This window comes from Medicago truncatula, chromosome 8 (genome assembly GCF_003473485.1).
Source record: "Medicago truncatula cultivar Jemalong A17 chromosome 8, MtrunA17r5.0-ANR, whole genome shotgun sequence".
Lineage (NCBI taxonomy): Eukaryota > Viridiplantae > Streptophyta > Magnoliopsida > Fabales > Fabaceae > Medicago > Medicago truncatula.
In genome coordinates this window covers 8,333,616-8,351,564 of record NC_053049.1, presented here as the reverse complement: position 1 = coordinate 8,351,564, position 17,949 = coordinate 8,333,616, and the positions used below count along the sequence as shown (strand labels likewise).

General features: G+C 31.5%; 2 protein-coding genes across 4 annotated transcripts; one reads left to right on the top strand and one right to left on the bottom strand.

Moving 5' to 3' along the window:
- Positions 1 to 452: 452 nt before the first annotated feature.
- LOC11445926 (pectinesterase) lies at positions 453 to 6,270 on the top strand. Its single transcript, XM_003627410.4, has 3 exons — positions 453 to 1,069; positions 1,402 to 1,924; positions 5,303 to 6,270. The coding sequence occupies exons 1-3, from the start codon at positions 515 to 517 to the stop codon at positions 5,992 to 5,994; spliced, it is 1,770 nt and encodes a 589-aa protein (XP_003627458.1). The 5' UTR covers positions 453 to 514; the 3' UTR covers positions 5,995 to 6,270.
- A 9,578-nt stretch (positions 6,271 to 15,848) lies between these two features.
- Positions 15,849 to 17,668, bottom strand: LOC11444634 (uncharacterized). Of its 3 annotated transcripts, none has more exons than XM_003627406.4 (4): positions 17,531 to 17,668; positions 17,054 to 17,180; positions 16,376 to 16,511; positions 15,849 to 16,146 (listed from the first exon to the last, which is right to left on the bottom strand). In XM_003627406.4, exons 2-4 carry the CDS (start codon positions 17,173 to 17,175, stop codon positions 16,024 to 16,026), a joined length of 381 nt encoding a protein of 126 aa, XP_003627454.3. In that variant the 5' UTR covers positions 17,176 to 17,180; positions 17,531 to 17,668; the 3' UTR covers positions 15,849 to 16,023. The 3 variants fall into 3 exon arrangements, with proteins under 3 accessions (XP_003627454.3, XP_024629699.1, XP_039685493.1); XM_024773931.2 differs by having other exon boundaries at positions 17,542 to 17,668; XM_039829559.1 differs by having other exon boundaries at positions 16,451 to 16,511; positions 17,542 to 17,668.
- Positions 17,669 to 17,949: the final 281 nt, after the last annotated feature.

The following is a 17,949-nucleotide window of genomic DNA, read 5'->3' as shown; positions in this document are numbered from 1 at the left end:
TAAAAAACAGATATTATATTTGAGCAGTCATTTATATGATAATTTATGGGACAATCATATATTTACAAAAAATATAAGTATTGATATAAAAATCAAAATAATAAAGAAAAAAAAGTAAAATTATAACCAAAAAAAGTTTTCATAAAAATTAACACAATGATTGTACAAATGACACAATGATTGTACAAATCTATTTTCCTCACCACTTTGCACTAATTGTAATTGAAGTACCTAGCCTTTGGATTTCTCTAAACCCACATTATTCACATGTTATTCCTTTTCTTATCATTCAGTACTTAATATACACATTACCCTGTAAAGTGAAAACTTTAGGAAAAAAAACATTTTCGATTTAAAAGTTATTATAATAATAATTAACATATCAATTAACAATAATACTTATTCTAAATCGAACAATATAAATAACTTGTCTTTCCCCTTTCTTTCTTCACCACACCTTTCTCTCCTCCTCCTCCATCTTCTTCTCTTCAACACATTTTCTTTCAAACCAATCATGAACAAAATAAAACAATCCCTCGCCGGAATCTCGAATTCCGGCAACAAGAAAAAACTCCTCATCTCCCTCTTTACAACCCTTCTCATTGTAGCTTCCATAGTAGCCATTGTTGCAACAACAACCAAAAACTCCAACAAAAGCAAAAACAACAGCATTGCTTCATCTTCTCTTTCACTCTCTCACCATTCTCACGCCATACTCAAATCCGCTTGCACCACCACTCTCTACCCTGAACTATGTTTCTCAGCCATTTCCTCCGAACCAAACATAACTCATAAAATCACCAACCACAAAGATGTGATTTCATTGTCTCTAAACATCACAACTAGAGCAGTTGAACATAATTACTTCACCGTCGAAAAACTTCTTTTGCGAAAAAGTCTTACTAAAAGAGAGAAAATTGCTCTTCATGATTGTTTGGAAACCATTGATGAAACACTAGATGAGCTCAAAGAAGCACAAAATGATCTTGTACTATACCCGAGTAAAAAGACACTTTATCAACATGCTGATGATCTTAAAACACTCATAAGTTCCGCCATAACCAATCAGGTAACATTTTTTTTAACGACAAATATTAATAGTTAGTTTGTTCACATTATTTACTTTTCACTCAAATCATTTATGACTTATAAACGTTGATAGGTAGACAGATATTCAACCATTCTGGAATGAAATATAAGCAAAAAATTACGTACATCTAGACCAAAAGTACATGTATTTGGTCATAGGTCACATTTAGATCAGATACATGTATTTGGGCCTAGGACAAATTTGGACTAGATACGCGTACTTTTTTTATTATATTTTGTTACAGAGGGAGTAGTTTTAGTCTCTCATCAATTGTCTGTGATCACTTATGTCTCTCTCCCCGGATGAACCAGGTAACTTGTTTGGATGGATTCTCTCACGACGACGCCGATAAGGAAGTGAGGAAGGTCCTACAAGAAGGCCAAATTCACGTGGAGCACATGTGTAGTAATGCATTAGCCATGACTAAGAACATGACAGACAAAGACATAGCGGAATTTGAACAAACCAATATGGTGTTGGGAAGTAACAAAAATAGAAAATTATTGGAGGAGGAAAATGGGGTGGGTTGGCCGGAGTGGATATCGGCCGGGGACAGAAGATTACTTCAAGGATCGACCGTAAAGGCGGACGTGGTGGTGGCGGCAGACGGTAGTGGGAACTTTAAGACAGTGTCTGAGGCTGTGGCTGCTGCTCCTTTGAAGAGTAGCAAGAGATATGTTATTAAGATAAAAGCTGGGGTGTATAAAGAAAATGTGGAGGTGCCAAAGAAGAAAACTAATATAATGTTTTTGGGAGATGGTAGAACTAATACTATTATTACTGGTAGTAGAAATGTTGTTGATGGAAGCACCACTTTTCATTCAGCCACCGTCGGTAAGTATTTCTTCACTTCAATCACTTTCATTTTATTAACTGTTATATATATTCATAATAATGCATTTTTTTTTGGTATGTTATCCATCAATTTTTAAAAATTAAAATGATTGGGCTTATGTGGGGATATCTTTTTCATATTTAACTTGATTATTGGTTTTTCAAAAAAGAAATGAAAAATAATGTGGTAACGGTCGTATGTATATGATGAATGTTTGTTTAAACGATTGTCCCTACCTGGATAATGAAATCATGTGCATGTGCATGTGGTGTGACACTGTCCTCGGAATATGCTTTGTTTGTTCATTTACATATTTCAATGACAAAACAAGGATTTAGTTTAGGAGTTTCTTGCAAACCAACAAAAACCATGTTTTCCATAGAAAACGAGTGCATGTTCTAAAATAAATCATTTTTTTAAGACTCTAGTGAAGTTACAAGAGACTTGTATTAACTTAAATAACTTTTTTTTTATTAAATAGTTAATAAATGAATTTGATTTTCATTTTAAAAAATTACATTTTTTTTTTCAAGTGGTGATCTAATTATTTTTGTAAAATGAAATATTTTTTTGAATGATATATATTAATTTTTTTATTTCTCTCAAAAAAAAGAAGTGTCCAACATATTGGGATAGTATACAGAAAAATAGGACTGTGTGACATCAGAAAATATTAGAAATATTGAAAAAGTTTGTTTAGCTACTCCAATGAATGTCTCATTGAACTTGAAGTATGAGTGTGTGACTTGTGAGATGTTAAATAAAATTGAAATCCAATTAAGGCAAAAAAAGGTATAGGGTGTAGTCAATATCTTGATTGATAACTTCACATGGGATGGACCTAATAGTATTTAAATATGGTAAGACTAATTAACAAGTAGAGGAAGAAATTGCGGTTAGGTTTTATATAAAGGCGTTAACACCTATAATTTCAGATTTATTGTGGCCCCATATGTAAGACAACATGAACAACAATTCCTGTAGATTCATGATAATTATTTTGTCAAAAAGGTTCATCATTCATGACTATTATTATAATTATAATTAAGAAAATATATTTCCTTCAATCAAGTTGCTATTTTCAATCAAATGGGTCAGCATTCACATGGATTGTTTGTTGTTCAGTGTTCTCTGAAAATGGCTATTTTTTGGGGTCAAATATTTGGTCTTATTGTGTTCTTGCTTTTTATGCTCTTGTAAGTAGTAGTATAAGATATATTTATTTAAGAATTTCCATGTGCATTGTGCAGTTCACCCGTGTTTTTCAAAAAAATCAAATGCATTTTTATAGTTTATATATTTTTATGTTTCACTCGTGTTCTTTTTTCTTCTGTTATTGTCTGATTTTCTGATAAAACTATTGGCTCTCTGTACTCCGTGCCTTGTCTTATATATTATATATAGTAAAATAAATAAAATTTAATATACTTAAAAAGAAACTTCATCTATTTAAATTTATCTTCAATTTACTCACAAAACTTATTTAAATTTCTTCAAGAAAAAATATATAAATATATTGATTTGGCTCAAAAGTTGTGGATCAAACTCTTTCATGATGTGAGATGTTCACAAATTTTGATATTCTATCTTTAACTTGTTTATTTTTTGAATTTTATCACAAACTTAATCATCATCTAAAAGACTAGTATAAAAGTGATTATCTTTTTTATATAATACTCTATCCGTTTCAAAATGAGTGTTTTTTTAACTGGAAAAATTTGTTTTTAAAATGAATGTCACTTTACATTTTCAATACAACTTTAATTTTTTTCTCTCAACTTTACCCTCAATATATACTCCAACTTTTCTCTCACACAATTTTCAATGCAACTATAAGTTTGTCTTTTTCTTGGGCAGTTTAGTAAAAGTGTTATGTCTAACGATTATTTTATTTCATTCTTTAATTTATGTGCAATTAGCTAAAACGACACTCATTTTAAAACGGATGGAGTAAAAGACCGGTATAAAAGAATATAACTTTTTTTTTTTTTTTTTTTATAAAAAAAATATGTTACATCTGAATAGAGAAAAGGGGTTGGAATACAGCTAGACAAATCTTCATCAAATTTAGCTTTATATATTCGATCAGTCTCTTTCATCTTTTTGTTGTCATCTTCAAGTTTGAACTTTCAAGCAATGAACATTCCATGATGCTTCCTAATATGCTTCAATCATGCATGGCTTCCCTCCATTATAGACATATCTTTGCATGACATATTGACTATTAATTTAATTTTATCCTAAAGCTCCCATTCGCTTTCACATTCAAATCTTTCTCACACCTGTCGTTATCTTGTGTCATATAAAACATCTTAGAAACTTATGCATATCTCACTTCTCCAATTGTCCTCTAATATATATGTGGTTTTTCTAGTTGATCAAATCTTAGTCAAATCAAATAGTATTTAAACTTTTTTAAGAGGAAATAAATAATATTTAAACTTATTTTAAACTTTACAATACTATATTGTTTTGCTAATTTTTATTTTCATATTTTCTTGAGGCGCATATGTTAATTTTGAATTGTCTTTATTTTTTATCTATTTAATTAAAGTGGTGTTTTATATTTTGAAGTGTTGTGCAACAAAATTATTTAAAAATAAATAGAATTTAATTTCAACAAATACGTTCACAATTATATTTATAGATAAGATCAAGTTTAAGACGACAACAATTGGCACAAGAAAAGTCTAGTTGATGTGGCTATTCAGTGTATTATTGTCCTTTGGTGCTATAGTTGTACATTTGTGACTTGGACTTATCTATCTCATCATGCCTCTCAAGTTACAACTTGCCCTTAGAAAGTAGTAGTTTACTGATGAAAATTTAAGGGCCATGCTACTATGCTATATAGCTTATAGATATGGAAGTTATTGTCACCAAATTTGTGATCCATTTACTAACAATTGGACCACTCAACTGCTTTCAACTTGGAAGCCTATTCAACCATACTAATCCTAATTATGGTACCCCTAATTCAAATTTATTTAACCACCATAGTTTAATACAACATTCATTCTCAATCAAGAGTTCTCTTCTTAATGTTAACAATTAAGAGAAATTAATAAATGACCTATTAGAGGAAAATTGACAATCATGTCAACCTTGCAAATCCTAGCATTTCATAGGCATCCTTAATTAGTAGAGGTTGTAATTGTGACACACAATATTATTAGTTGAACACAACTCATCCTCAAACACTATTCACAAGCACTTAGCTAGTACATTAAGTGCGTGTGCCCACATGATTGTTTTTTCAAAAATGTTTGTCTCTTGTTTTGTATAGTCAATTTTCACTATCCAAATAAACATGAGAAAGTGTAACAAAAACTAAAATCACTTTTTTTTAATGATTCTCTCTTTACATGTGATTGCAGCCATAGTGGGAGGAAACTTTTTAGCACGAGATATAACTTTCCAAAACACAGCAGGACCCGCAAAGCACCAAGCAGTGGCCCTAAGAGTTGGTGCTGACCTATCAGCATTCTACAATTGTGACATCATAGCATACCAAGACACACTATATGTTCACAACAATAGACAATTCTTTGTAAATTGTTTCATTTCAGGAACAGTTGATTTCATCTTTGGTAATTCAGCTGTTGTGTTCCAAAATTGTGACATACATGCTAGAAGACCTAATTCAGGACAAAAAAATATGGTCACAGCACAAGGTAGGGTTGATCCTAATCAAAACACTGGAATTGTGATACAAAAATGTAGAATTGGTGCAACTAAAGATTTGGAGGGTGTGAAGGGAAATTTTCCTACATATCTTGGTAGACCTTGGAAGGAATATTCAAGAACAGTTTTCATGCAAAGTAGTATTAGTGATGTTATTGATCCTGTTGGATGGCATGAGTGGAATGGTAACTTTGCATTGAATACTTTGGTTTATAGGGAATATCAAAATACTGGTCCTGGTGCTGGAACTTCTAAGAGGGTTACTTGGAAAGGGTTTAAGGTCATTACTAGTGCTGCTGAGGCACAAAGTTTTACTCCTGGAAATTTTATTGGTGGGTCTAGTTGGTTGGGTTCAACTGGGTTTCCTTTCTCTCTTGGGTTGTAAATTGGGTTTTTATTTTGAACCCTTATTTTTATTTTTAATTGGCATTATCTATGAAATGGCAAAGAGTAACACAGTTAATAAAATAAAAGTAAAAATATATAGAAAGAGAGGGAGCAGAAAATGGATACCAAGAGAGAGAGAGATCATTCCTCAAGATGAATATTTCTTTTAGTTGTATTGGTTGGATTTGGGTTAAACGCCATGCTCTATATGTGGCTTTATTTATTGTGATATATTGCCATTGTTTAAATAATAATAATAATTAATGTATTTTTAGCTTTTGGTTTAGTCAAGAATGATTTATTTATTTTTAATAAAATGACATGCAAAAGCATCATAGTAGTGCAGCACATATGATGGCACCCATCTGCATTAACAATCATACATGCAACAACGTAACCATAAACATATTAAAGGAAGAAAAAAATGAAAAACTATATTGTATTTCTTTCCTTCATCTAGCTTAGAGTTTAAACTATATGAAGGCTAGGATAGTTATAATATTGATTAGGGTATGTTTGGACTGATAAAATTATATGGTTTTCGTGAAAAGAAAGTGGAATGAAATAAATTTGTGATCCATTGCTTAGTTTGGATATAAATGTAAAGAATGCACTAAAACCCAATTTTGGAGGGTATGAAATGGAATTTGTTGCTAGTCTCTTATCAAAATTATAAAATGAAAAGTTAGACCAATTAACATATAAATAGCCCTAAGGTGATGTTGTTTTTGGGAGAAGTTGGAGGAGAATACTGTGGTTTGAATTAAATAGAAACCCTAAGCTAGATTATATATATTTTTTAATATTGTTACTTATCTATCATTTCAAAAATTATTCTTATACTTGTGTGTACAAAAGCATCATCATTTATGTGTACATTTGGCCCAAAAGAAGTGCATTTATATGTGTACAATCACTTATCGATCTTTATGCAAATAAACAACATAGCACAGCACAACTTCTAAGAATAGAGTAATCGAAATTCACAACACTAGAAACTAATAAATAATAATATATAGTAATTTTAGTTGCTAGAGAAACTGTAGAAAGTAGTAATTAAGTAGTAGCTATTATCTAAAGCATTGTCTTGATAAAAAAATAAAATAAACACTAAAGCATTTTACTAGATCTTAATCTCTTTCTGATTGGCACTAACTAGATTCTCCAGTGGAGCACCGTCCTTTTCTTAATCTCTTCTTGATCAACACAAACAAGCATCTTCAAACGAGAGTACCATCCTATGATTTTTTTAGCAATGAAGTAGAAAATATATAGTTTTTTTTTTTAAGGAAGAAAATACATAGTTTATGTAGTGTCCTGCAGTAGCCATAATAAATATGTATGTGAACAATGTGGAGGCCTAAGAACTCGACAATTGCTCTTTTTGTTTTTGAAATTGCTCCTTTCTTCAACTATGGTTGGTATGTTTTTAATTGTTCAACTGACTTTAATAGTGCCCGACGGTGGTTAATTGTTGCTGGGTCAACGACAATTGGAGAAAAAACAATTTCGAAAGTGAAAAGAGCGATTTTCAAAGAACATACCTCTCCCTTGATGGGTTGAAATAGCTGAGTGCAGTCCAATTAGTTTGTGGGCTTAGATTCTTAGTACATTGCTTGAAGCTGTTAGAAAGTTTTACTATATACCCCTCGAATTTGACTCATATACCCACAAACCCCCTAAAATCTAAGACTGTCTCTGATATTTAAAAATAAAATAAAAAAATTCTTCTGAATTCTGTACAAATCTCACACCCACTACAAAGTTTGTATATATATATATATATATATATTTCTTTTTAAAAATTCAAAGTTTTAATTTGCTAAAATACATTTACATTTTGGAAAATTCAAAGTAAAACTTTGTCAAAATTTCGAAATGATCAAACTTCCACTTTGCAAAAAAAGAATACTCCCTCCGTCCCAAATTGTATGTCACTTTAGAAAAAAAAAATTGTCTCAAATTATACGCCGCTTTACAATACCAATGAAACATTAATGTTATTTTTCCTATTATATTCTTAACTATTTATTACTCTTTCTTTTTTCAATTATTTCATTTATCTTTCCCATATCATTTATTAAAGATAATTTTGTAAAACAACTCATAATATATATTTCTCACACAATATTAATTACATTTCTTAATAGGTGTGAAATGTCCAAAATGTCATACAATTTGGGACGGAGGAAGTATGTTTCTCTAAAGTGGAATACACGTTTACTAGAATTTCATTAAAATTAACTTCAACTTGATTCATAGATATTTTTGTTCCGACAAAGTTAAAGTTTGTTGAAAATTCAACAAAGTCAAAGCTTACGAAAATTTAAGATACTTGCTGGGATTTTGTAAAGTTATATGAAAACGAGTTTTGAAAATTTGTGATGTACAGATACAAAAACTGAGGGGCAGAAGGTAAATTATTTTCTTAATCATATATACATACTCTTATGTTAAATTTATAAAATTCCTCTTTTTAACGGAGGAAAATAATAATGTATTAATTAGATGGTGTTCTGACTTGACATTTATTTATTTATTTATTTTTTCTAAATGCATTTATTATTAATTAACATTAATTTTGAAAAATCAAAATATAAAAAAACAATTTCTTTCAATTTCTCACTCTTGCATGTTTCTCTCTCAAAACTCCATTCTAATGTTCCAGAATCCCTATTCAATTCTTCAATTCATTTCATTTCTGTTTTTTTCTTCAAAATCCCTAATATTCTCCCCCATCTCCAATTTTTTTTTTCAATGTCCAAGTTTGATGAATTTGATGATGAAGTTATGAATGTGAAGAGAAAGATGAAGGTGGGGAAGATGAAAGAGGAATGAGTTTTAATGGGATTGATGATGAAGTTGGTAATGAATGTGATGAAAGGGAAGATAAAGAATTTTTTTTAAAAAAAATTATTTATGTTTAACTATTTTTTTTTTTCAAATTGAGCAAAAAATGTCACCTAATTAAAAAAAGTTGAATTAACATGTCATGTCATTTATTATGTCAGCTTAAAGCTCTACTGTTATAGTTTTTTAAAAAAAAATTTATTATTTTTTAAATAATAATCATTTTTAAAAGTATTGTATCTATTTGTTACAGTTTTTAAAAAAAAATTAGAATCTAAAACTAACTTCAAATGAAAAGTTGGTGGGTTCCCAAAAATTATATTTTTTTGTAGAAGAAAGAGAAAATATGGTTCAAAAGATTGAACTAATTTTATAACAAAAAATCTTTGAGTTTTTCTATTTACACCCCATGTTTTTCTGGTTACACCCAATTTTTTTTTAAAATTTTTTATAATATCAAAATTGCCCTTTTATATAAATTTTCTTAAAACCCTAATTTTATTCATTGTCAGCGAGTTTCACCCTCTTTCACCCCACAAAGCGATCGATCAAACAATTTGATGTTCAATATCAATCTCCATGAAAATTAAAGAGTGAATCAAAATATTTTTCATCCATACTCAATTGGATATAAGTAAGTGAATTTCTTCTTCTATTTGCTAGTTTCAATTTTTTTCCTTCAACTGCAATGATGCACTGTACGATTACGGTTTTAATTTACATTGGCAAGGTTAACTTAAATTCAGTTTAAGTAGGTTCATGTAAATTAAATTGAGTTAACATGAACCTACTTAAACTGAGTTTACATGAACCTACTTAAACTGAGTTTACATGAACCTACTTAAACTGAGTTTACAAAATCGCAGAACTGTGAATCGCAGAACAAGGAAAACACAAAATCAGAACTGAGAACCCATAAAAAGAAAAACACAATCGATTGAAGAACAACACTTGCTAACCTGATTTGCTTCGAATTTTCTTTGAAATCATGAATGGACGTGAGAAAGTATGGTTTTGAAAATCTTCGCAGAACACAATCGATCGATTGGAGAATTATGGTTTTGGAAGAAGGGTTTTGGGGTGTAACCAAAAAAGAAGGAATAGACTTTTTGAAAATCAAATTTTATGAAAGGGTAATCTTGTCATTTTGGGGTGCAACCATGATTAACTAGGGTGCAACTAGAAAAATTCAAAATCTTTTTATATAGGTGTATCCAAACAAACTAAATTATTTGTTGTTATTTTTATGACAATAAACAAATGCTCTTACGTGCTGCAACATTACCCCATCTGTTAAAATAGCCGAAACTACTGATCTCATCAAGTTGAGTCCTAAGAGAGTTTATTTTGTTCACTATATATATCTCCCACATAGTTCCTAGGCTTTCACAATATTCACAAATAATCTTACATATCATCTGCAGGTGAGGATGCAGAAGAGGAGAGTGCTAGTTTGAATGATGAAGATGATGAAGACTCGTTACCATTTGTGGATCCGGTCTCAACCAAGTGCAAGCACTATATATTTCTGTGAGCATATTGTGCATTGAAGGTACACCTTTAACTTCAAAGCAAATTCAAGTTATTTAGTAATGCTTAACTTCTGTTCATTTTACTTGCAGCATCATGCAAAGAATAAAAAGTGTTTAATGTGGCTCATGAGATACGAAAGAAGATGGTTGAGGATAAATAAACTCATCCAGTACTAATCAATAACTATTTTCCCCTCTCTTTTGTTGTCCCATTTTAAATGTGTCTTCAAAACATATGTTAGCTTTGCGAAAAGGTGTTGTCACTTCTGTATCTATTTCATAGACATCCCAAAATAGTGGTTAGAAATTTACAGTTAAGATGAATAAGTAGGAAATCTGAGAATTGAAACTCGACTGCAGCATGTATAATGCAATGTTCATACCAACTAAACTATGTATAATCTGAGGGTCGATAATTTTACTTAGCAATCTTACTTCATTATTCATAATCAACTTGACGAGTCATACATTGTTATAATCAACTTGGCACAACTAATTTTCATGTTAAAATAAAAATTATTATACTGCTAGCAATTTTTTATAAATAAATTGTCTACATTAATTCAAAGTTCTGGACCGCCAGTAATTTGCACAGGAAGCAAGGCACCACTTTTACATGCAGAACAACCATTAGAGCTTCAATTGTTAATGGTCTCCCATCTCCCATAAACATGCTATCTTCCAGATTTCCTCACTAACAGAACAAAATATGAACATACAACAAACATTTATTTATAAAATAACACATATCAAACATTTATTATGCTGGAATATGCAACATTCCATTGTTGGCTGATTGTGTCTTTATTCCACATGATTTGTTGTGATTTTGAGCTGATTTGATGGGATTTCGATTGTTTGAGAGGCTATTAATATGGGTGCTGCTATGTAAATCTCACAACATCGTGAATTTCATTAGTCTTTTTCTTTTTTGCGTCGTGATTTCAATCAAATTGTTTCATCGACAGATATTTATAGAAGATAGGTTGGCTTCAAATTGGAGATATGAGGGAAAAGAGTTACAATTACCCTACTAGAACAAGACAAATATATGTTCCAATTCTACCACCTTTGATCATTCTCTCAAAGTTTAGTTGGCAGAATTGGAACATGAATCGGCCTTTTTCTACTACGAAAAAAGACTTATGAAAGATATTCCGATCCCAATATATATCAAATATTGGTAGCATTTTCCAGATCCCAATAGTATCATTTTACTATCTAAATAAACTGCATTCACCAAACTATATAAAATTAATTTAGTTTCTAAAGAAGTGAAGATGTATAAAGTTGATTTATTTGCACAATACACTAATATTATTATTGATTGAAATCACACTTATAGATGAACATTCATTTATCTCATGAAATTCAAAAGTCTTCACCACGAAGAGTTCTAATTAAGAACTCTTGAATGAGGTGCATCAGGGTCACCATGCATAGACCTCTGCCGCCACATCTCAGCAGCCCTCAACAAAGTCTCCTCCGCTGGTTAGAGCTGTTCCGGCAACCAACCAATCACATCTCTATCATGTTTAGCATCTGCGGTCCCGTGCATGACACGTTCCACAGGCTTTCTTGTATATGCAAACTTGAACTCTGATATCGGAGACGCTTTGTGATGCTTAATAGTATTATTTGTTATCTTCATTCTGTTCCTCTTTGCTCCACTCTTTTTCTTCTTCTTCAGGCCAAGAGTTCCATCTAGACCAGCACAACTCACATCTTCTAAAGCAGCAGCTTTTGTCCCTTGTTTCCTCTTTTGTTGAATGTTTGGATCCAATCGCTCATTCACCAAACTTTGTATTATCACCTCTACTTGTACCCTGCAACAATATTATTATTTCTTAGTAATAAATAAAATGTACATATATATAGTATAATAATACATCTTAGAAATATAAACTTCTATGTTATTAGTTACTTGGGGTGAATCTCTGTAATTAGTGTAACCAGGTTTGTGGTGGCGAAGGATGCAGTGGTGGCGAAGGATGGAAGTGGACGTATATAACCCCATGATCAGGTTCATAAGTTCCAATAAAGCCACATATAGATCATTGATTAGATTAACATATATAACCCCATGGAGATTGATATAGGAATCTGGCAATTTGAATCGATTAGATTACATATATGATAATACTTCAATTAGAGTCAGGATCCGTTGACACCAAGTGTCAACGGATTCGTTGACACCAAATATTAACCGTTGATTTCGTTTGATCTAAAGGTTCACATTTGTTCAAATAAAAGCATCATATGACCATATCTTTTGAGATTTCCATACCATAAATATTCATAATATTTTTTCGGAAATAATACATATTCCTAATTAATTTTATCAGTTTCCCTATCTTCTCCCATTAGTCATTTTCCATGCTCTAACTTTCAAAACTATTTTCATGGTGTTCATCTTCTTCTTTTTACAGTACGAGGCAATCATGAATAGTAAAAAATTAACAAAGCAATAAACAAAAGCATATCTTTTAATTAAAAATAAGTGGCTATATTTGATCTATGTTATGTTAATCCAAAGGATAATACTATTTCCCACGAAATTTTGATTAACGAAAACCACTATTACACCACCACCGAACCATGATTTCTTTGCAACAACAAATATGTATACTTCTTTTTATTAAAAAAAAAAAAAAAAAAAAACTGATCGTGATAGCCAAGTTTTTTCACTCCCATCGTGGAATTCATGGATGAGTGTTTCGTGGAAAATAGCATCGCTGGTTGTTGTTTGCAGTCATTTTCATAACAAGATGACCAACAGGAGAAAGAGAGAAACCGTTAGAACGAATTAGAAATATTTATTATTCCAAAAAGAAATTATGAATATTTATGGGATGAAAATCTCCAAAAGATATGGTCACATGATACTTTTAATTGAACAATTGTAAACCATTAGATCAAACGAAATCAACGATTAATATTTGGTGTCAACGAATCCGTTGACACCAGGTGTCAACGGATCCTGCTCATATAGATATGTACTCTTGGAGTCAATGAATCCCTCCTCTATATATAATTACTCACTATTACCAAAATTATCAAGGGATTTCTTTATACAATAAATAATTAAAATATGACGATAGGTATAAGCAGTTAAATAAAACTATGCACGCACTTATTAATACTAGTGTACTCGAAAATAGCTCAATATTTACTGGCACACATATACAGATAAAATCACCTAAAAATAATTGTTTTTTTTACAGACCTAAAAATAATAGTTAGTAACTTATTATCAATTGAACACATATGTACATAATTATATGAAAATATAGTTTATAGAAAATTGAGGCGTTACAGATAAATTCGAAGACATTGCCAGAAATCCATAACCTACCATTAGAGTCTAATTCAGTCTGCCATTTTTTAAGATTTGCAAGTCACGATGACCACAACTGCTGCCACATATGGGCGAGGACAAAAAAGAGAGATGGAATATTCAAACGCATGGCTGAAGGGCGGTTAGAGACAATTGGAGGGCGAGGTAGCCGCAAGGCGGTTCCCACTAAGAAAAAGTACAAAAGGACAAAAAGAAGACGGATCATGGGGACTTCTAACATAACACAAAAACATCACCACCCTTCCTGGAACAACACCAGTAGGGATAGGAACGATCATATTTCTTGCAACTACATGACCACTTATGTCTTGTACAATTTATTTTATGCTATTGAACCATATGTTTGGTTTGATTTATATGTTTTGTGGTTTATGAAAGATGATCCTTACACAAATATTTTAGGTATTGATGAGTTTGAAGGTTGAAGCAGAACGATCTATTGCCATATGCATGCAGGGGACAAATATGAGTTTTGTTGAATTATAATTTAAAAATAAATAGTTAACTCGATTAGGATATGTGGATTATATTGAAACGCTATTGATTTTAACAACAAATTATTAAATGATTTTATTCATTGTAAAACTTATTCAGTCTAATTGAATAAGTTAATCACCTTAAAAAAAGAAAATTAAGTTACATAGGAATGCCGAAAAGCTTCCAAGAAGAAAATTAAATAGTAGCATTTTTTTGGAATAAAATAAAATAAAATAAAATAATGTAGTTGTAATTGTTGGTGTAAGCCCTAGAGGCCAATAGTTTATGTTAAACTTATCTTATGTATCATGACTTTTATTATTGAATAATGTATGACACTCTTTATTATATTTAGATAATGTTAATAAAGTCCTTAGAATAGATAATTCGTGTAATAATATATTAAGTGTGACTTAATCATGAGATTACATTATCTTAAATAACACTATTCTTAAATGTGTCTGTAGTCAAAGCTTTAATATGAATAAAGGATAATAATAAAGCATCGAGACTATTATGTATGTAGACTGATGACCGCATCTCATGGGTCATAGATATGAGATATCAAGTCTATACATAGGTATAAATATTAAGAGTAATATTTATATTGGATTGACCCACCGTGAGAATACTACATAGTAAGTTATGAAATTGTCATAAGATATTCTCACAATGATAATAATGTATATCGCTCTTAGACCTGAAACCACTATGATCCCTAGATGTGGACTCAAGTGCTTTGTTGCCATTCTAACGTTGTCTGTAAAAGGATGATCATAACGTTGGTTGATGGGTACTTGATGAATCATGCTAAGGGGCATGAGTGTCCTAGATGAGATTTGTCCCTCCTCATTAACAGAAGATATATCTTTAGGCCTCTTGATGAAATATGACTGTAAAACTGCATGGCCATGCCGAACTAAGTCAATATGAGATATTGGACTTATTCGTTATTCAATATATTTCGGAATCAAGAAATATAATTATTGATCTATACAAGGATGACAATATCTATGCCTTGGGATCAATATAAGGTATCGAGATAAAGGAGTAATTGTACACATGAATATTACCATGAGAGGTTTCGTCAGATCACTTGACATTCTTGTCACTTGGGTAGCAATGATGTGTTGCTAGATACCGCTCATTGTTTATAATATTAAATATCAGATTTAATATTATTGCCAACGTGACTAGAACCTATAGGGTCACACACAAAGAACAGTCAAAAGAGAAATATATAAGTACGACTTATATAAGGGGTGCGTTTAGTAAATAACGCTAATTAGTTAGCAATATTACTAAACTCGTTATTGGGCTTAGTGAAGTTCAATAATGGCTTCTGACTTGCATAACACACAAGGAGTTCTATAAATAGAACCCTAGTGCTGAAGTTTGAGGTTACGCGTTTTGAAGAAACCCTAGCTCTCTGAAACTTCTGATTCCTTGGCTAGCACCGAGTTTTGGAGGAGCACTGTTCGTGTGGACTTGCTAGAGGCTTTGCTGCTTGCTTTGCTGTGATCGTGATTCCGGTTTCCAGATTCCAGCTTTCAGTTTTCGGTTTCACACTTCGAGGTAACAATCGAATCACTGATTCATGTGTAATTCGTAATGATCCAAGAAAAGAAAATCGAATTATTTTCCGCTGCTTATTCTGTATTAAAATCGATTTTCCTTCAATAATGTCTTGCAACAAAATCTAGGTCGTTACATGCACAATGTCATAGTTTAACCATAATAAAGATAACATTCGAAGACATTGCCAGAAATCCATAACCTACCACTAGAGTCTAATTCAGTCTGCCATTTTTTAAGATTTGCAAGTCAGGACGACCACAATTGCTGCCACAGCAAGAACTGCTGCCACACCACCACCAAGCACGCAATTCTTCTTGTCCTTTTTGTTATCTTTATTAAAAACTTTCTCTGGCCCCTGCAACGTTATAAGGAAAGCACAGAAAATGCAATAAACGCGTTAAGTGAGAAATACTACTAAATAGGACTACTACATATTCTCATTTATTATTATTTATTTTTTTTTGAGGGAAAATATTCTCATATATTCTTAAATGGTCAAAGCAAGGTTAGTAACAAATGAAACAAACACATTCAATCAAAAGGAACCTTAACAAATGATTATTGCATTTTAGTACCAAACTTACATGTCGTCTACAATTTTCTTCATAACAATTCTGCATATACCTACGAAAAATTTTAGTCTCATTATCCAAACTGTCCTCGAAGGGATCTTTTCCATATTCAACTTTTTGGGCATCTGCTCCCTCCACTTTTTGTCCTCTGCAATAATTTTATAAATTTAACTATTATATATACCCCGTTATAATAAATAATACATTAAGAGACTACACATCATAATAGATGACACACTACTAAATAGAACCGCTGAATAGTTTTCTGCTTAAACTATTAATGGATAAACAAATGCAATCAGGCAGCAACTTTGACAAGGGAAACAAACCACAAGGGAATCATCATGATAGAGAGTTGTTTGCAAATGTTAACACATATTCCAATTGTAGTCTTGCTTTTGAGGTTTTCAATGAAAGGGGAATAAGGAACTTGATCATTTGCAAATCAATGACTGTGGGTTTCAATTTAAAGGCACAGAATAAGAGTGTTTTAAATGGAAAGAGCAGCAAAAAGGAAAACTGTGTCAACACTTTTGGAAACCCCGGCCCCTAACTCTTAATACATCCATTGTCATTAAAGCAAAATCACTTTATACTTTGTATAATAACAAACAACGAGGAAGAAATAAATAGAATTCAATCAACTCGTGAAATTCGGGTTGTATACATTACAATGTAACTCAGCCTTACATTCCGTATGATTTGTAAGTCAGGACAACAGCCGCCGCCACAACAGAAACTGCTGCCACGCCTCCAAGCACACCAACAGCTCCATGAGATTCTCCTTCCATTTTCGCAACATATGACTCCATTTGGCCTGTGCAATAATTTCATAAATTTAAGTATTTTCCCCATTATAAGAAAAGCGACCAAAATGGATTAAATAAGCTACATCATATATGACACACTATGAAATACAATTGCTAAATAGATTAGCAAACAAAAACATGAAATGGCAAAAAAAAGTATTTGCACTCCATTCAATTACAAACCAGAATCCATAACGGTGATAGAAATAATCGTTAGAATATAACAAATTTGATATCTTTCTAGTTTATAGCGTAAAATTAGTTTCTAATATTTTAATATCTTAATTATCTCTTCATGATTAGTTTCTTCTACTGCACAATGGTACAGTGTAGAAGGATAATGGATCAGAGAAAGAACCTGCAACACACCGGATTCGCGGATGCTAAAGGGTAGAAAAAGGTGTGGTTGAGTTCTTCCTTTGACAAACATAGAGATCGCTCTCACAATTCGTAGGAGAAAGAAGAGAAGAATAGATTAAGAAGAATGTGATTAGGGTTAATGGCAAAATACCAAAACACCCTTCAATTCAAGCCTTATATTTTATTTTATTTTTGGAAATACATAGACCACCTTAGGTGGCATGTACCACTTGTACACCCACACACAATTGTGACATGTGTCCACGTGGTCCCCATACAAAAAAAAAAATCACTTTTTTTGTCTCTCACACACTCTTACTATGGGTGGCACATTGTGTGTATGGAGAAAAATGTGTCAATGAAACATTATCCTTTTTTTTCTTCATTTTTTTCTTTTAATTTTTTTACCCATTGTAA

What these genes read in the sequence shown, in the direction of transcription:
- LOC11444634 (XM_024773931.2), bottom strand. Translation starts at nt 17,602, where the DNA reads ATGTTTGTCAAAGGAAGAACTCAACCACACCTTTTTCTACCCTTTAGC. An exon ending in CTTTAGCATCCGCGAATCCG is followed by an intron (nt 17,181 to 17,541) that starts GTGTGTTGCAGG and finishes ATTATTGCACAG; the next exon opens with GCCAAATGGAGTCATATGTT. An exon ending in AAGAAAATTGTAGACGACAT is followed by an intron (nt 16,147 to 16,375) that starts GTAAGTTTGGTA and finishes ATAACGTTGCAG; the next exon opens with GGGCCAGAGAAAGTTTTTAA.
- LOC11445926 (XM_003627410.4), top strand. Translation starts at nt 515, where the DNA reads ATGAACAAAATAAAACAATCCCTCGCCGGAATCTCGAATTCCGGCAAC. An exon ending in GTTCCGCCATAACCAATCAG is followed by an intron (nt 1,070 to 1,401) that starts GTAACATTTTTT and finishes CGGATGAACCAG; the next exon opens with GTAACTTGTTTGGATGGATT. An exon ending in TTTTCATTCAGCCACCGTCG is followed by an intron (nt 1,925 to 5,302) that starts GTAAGTATTTCT and finishes ATGTGATTGCAG; the next exon opens with CCATAGTGGGAGGAAACTTT.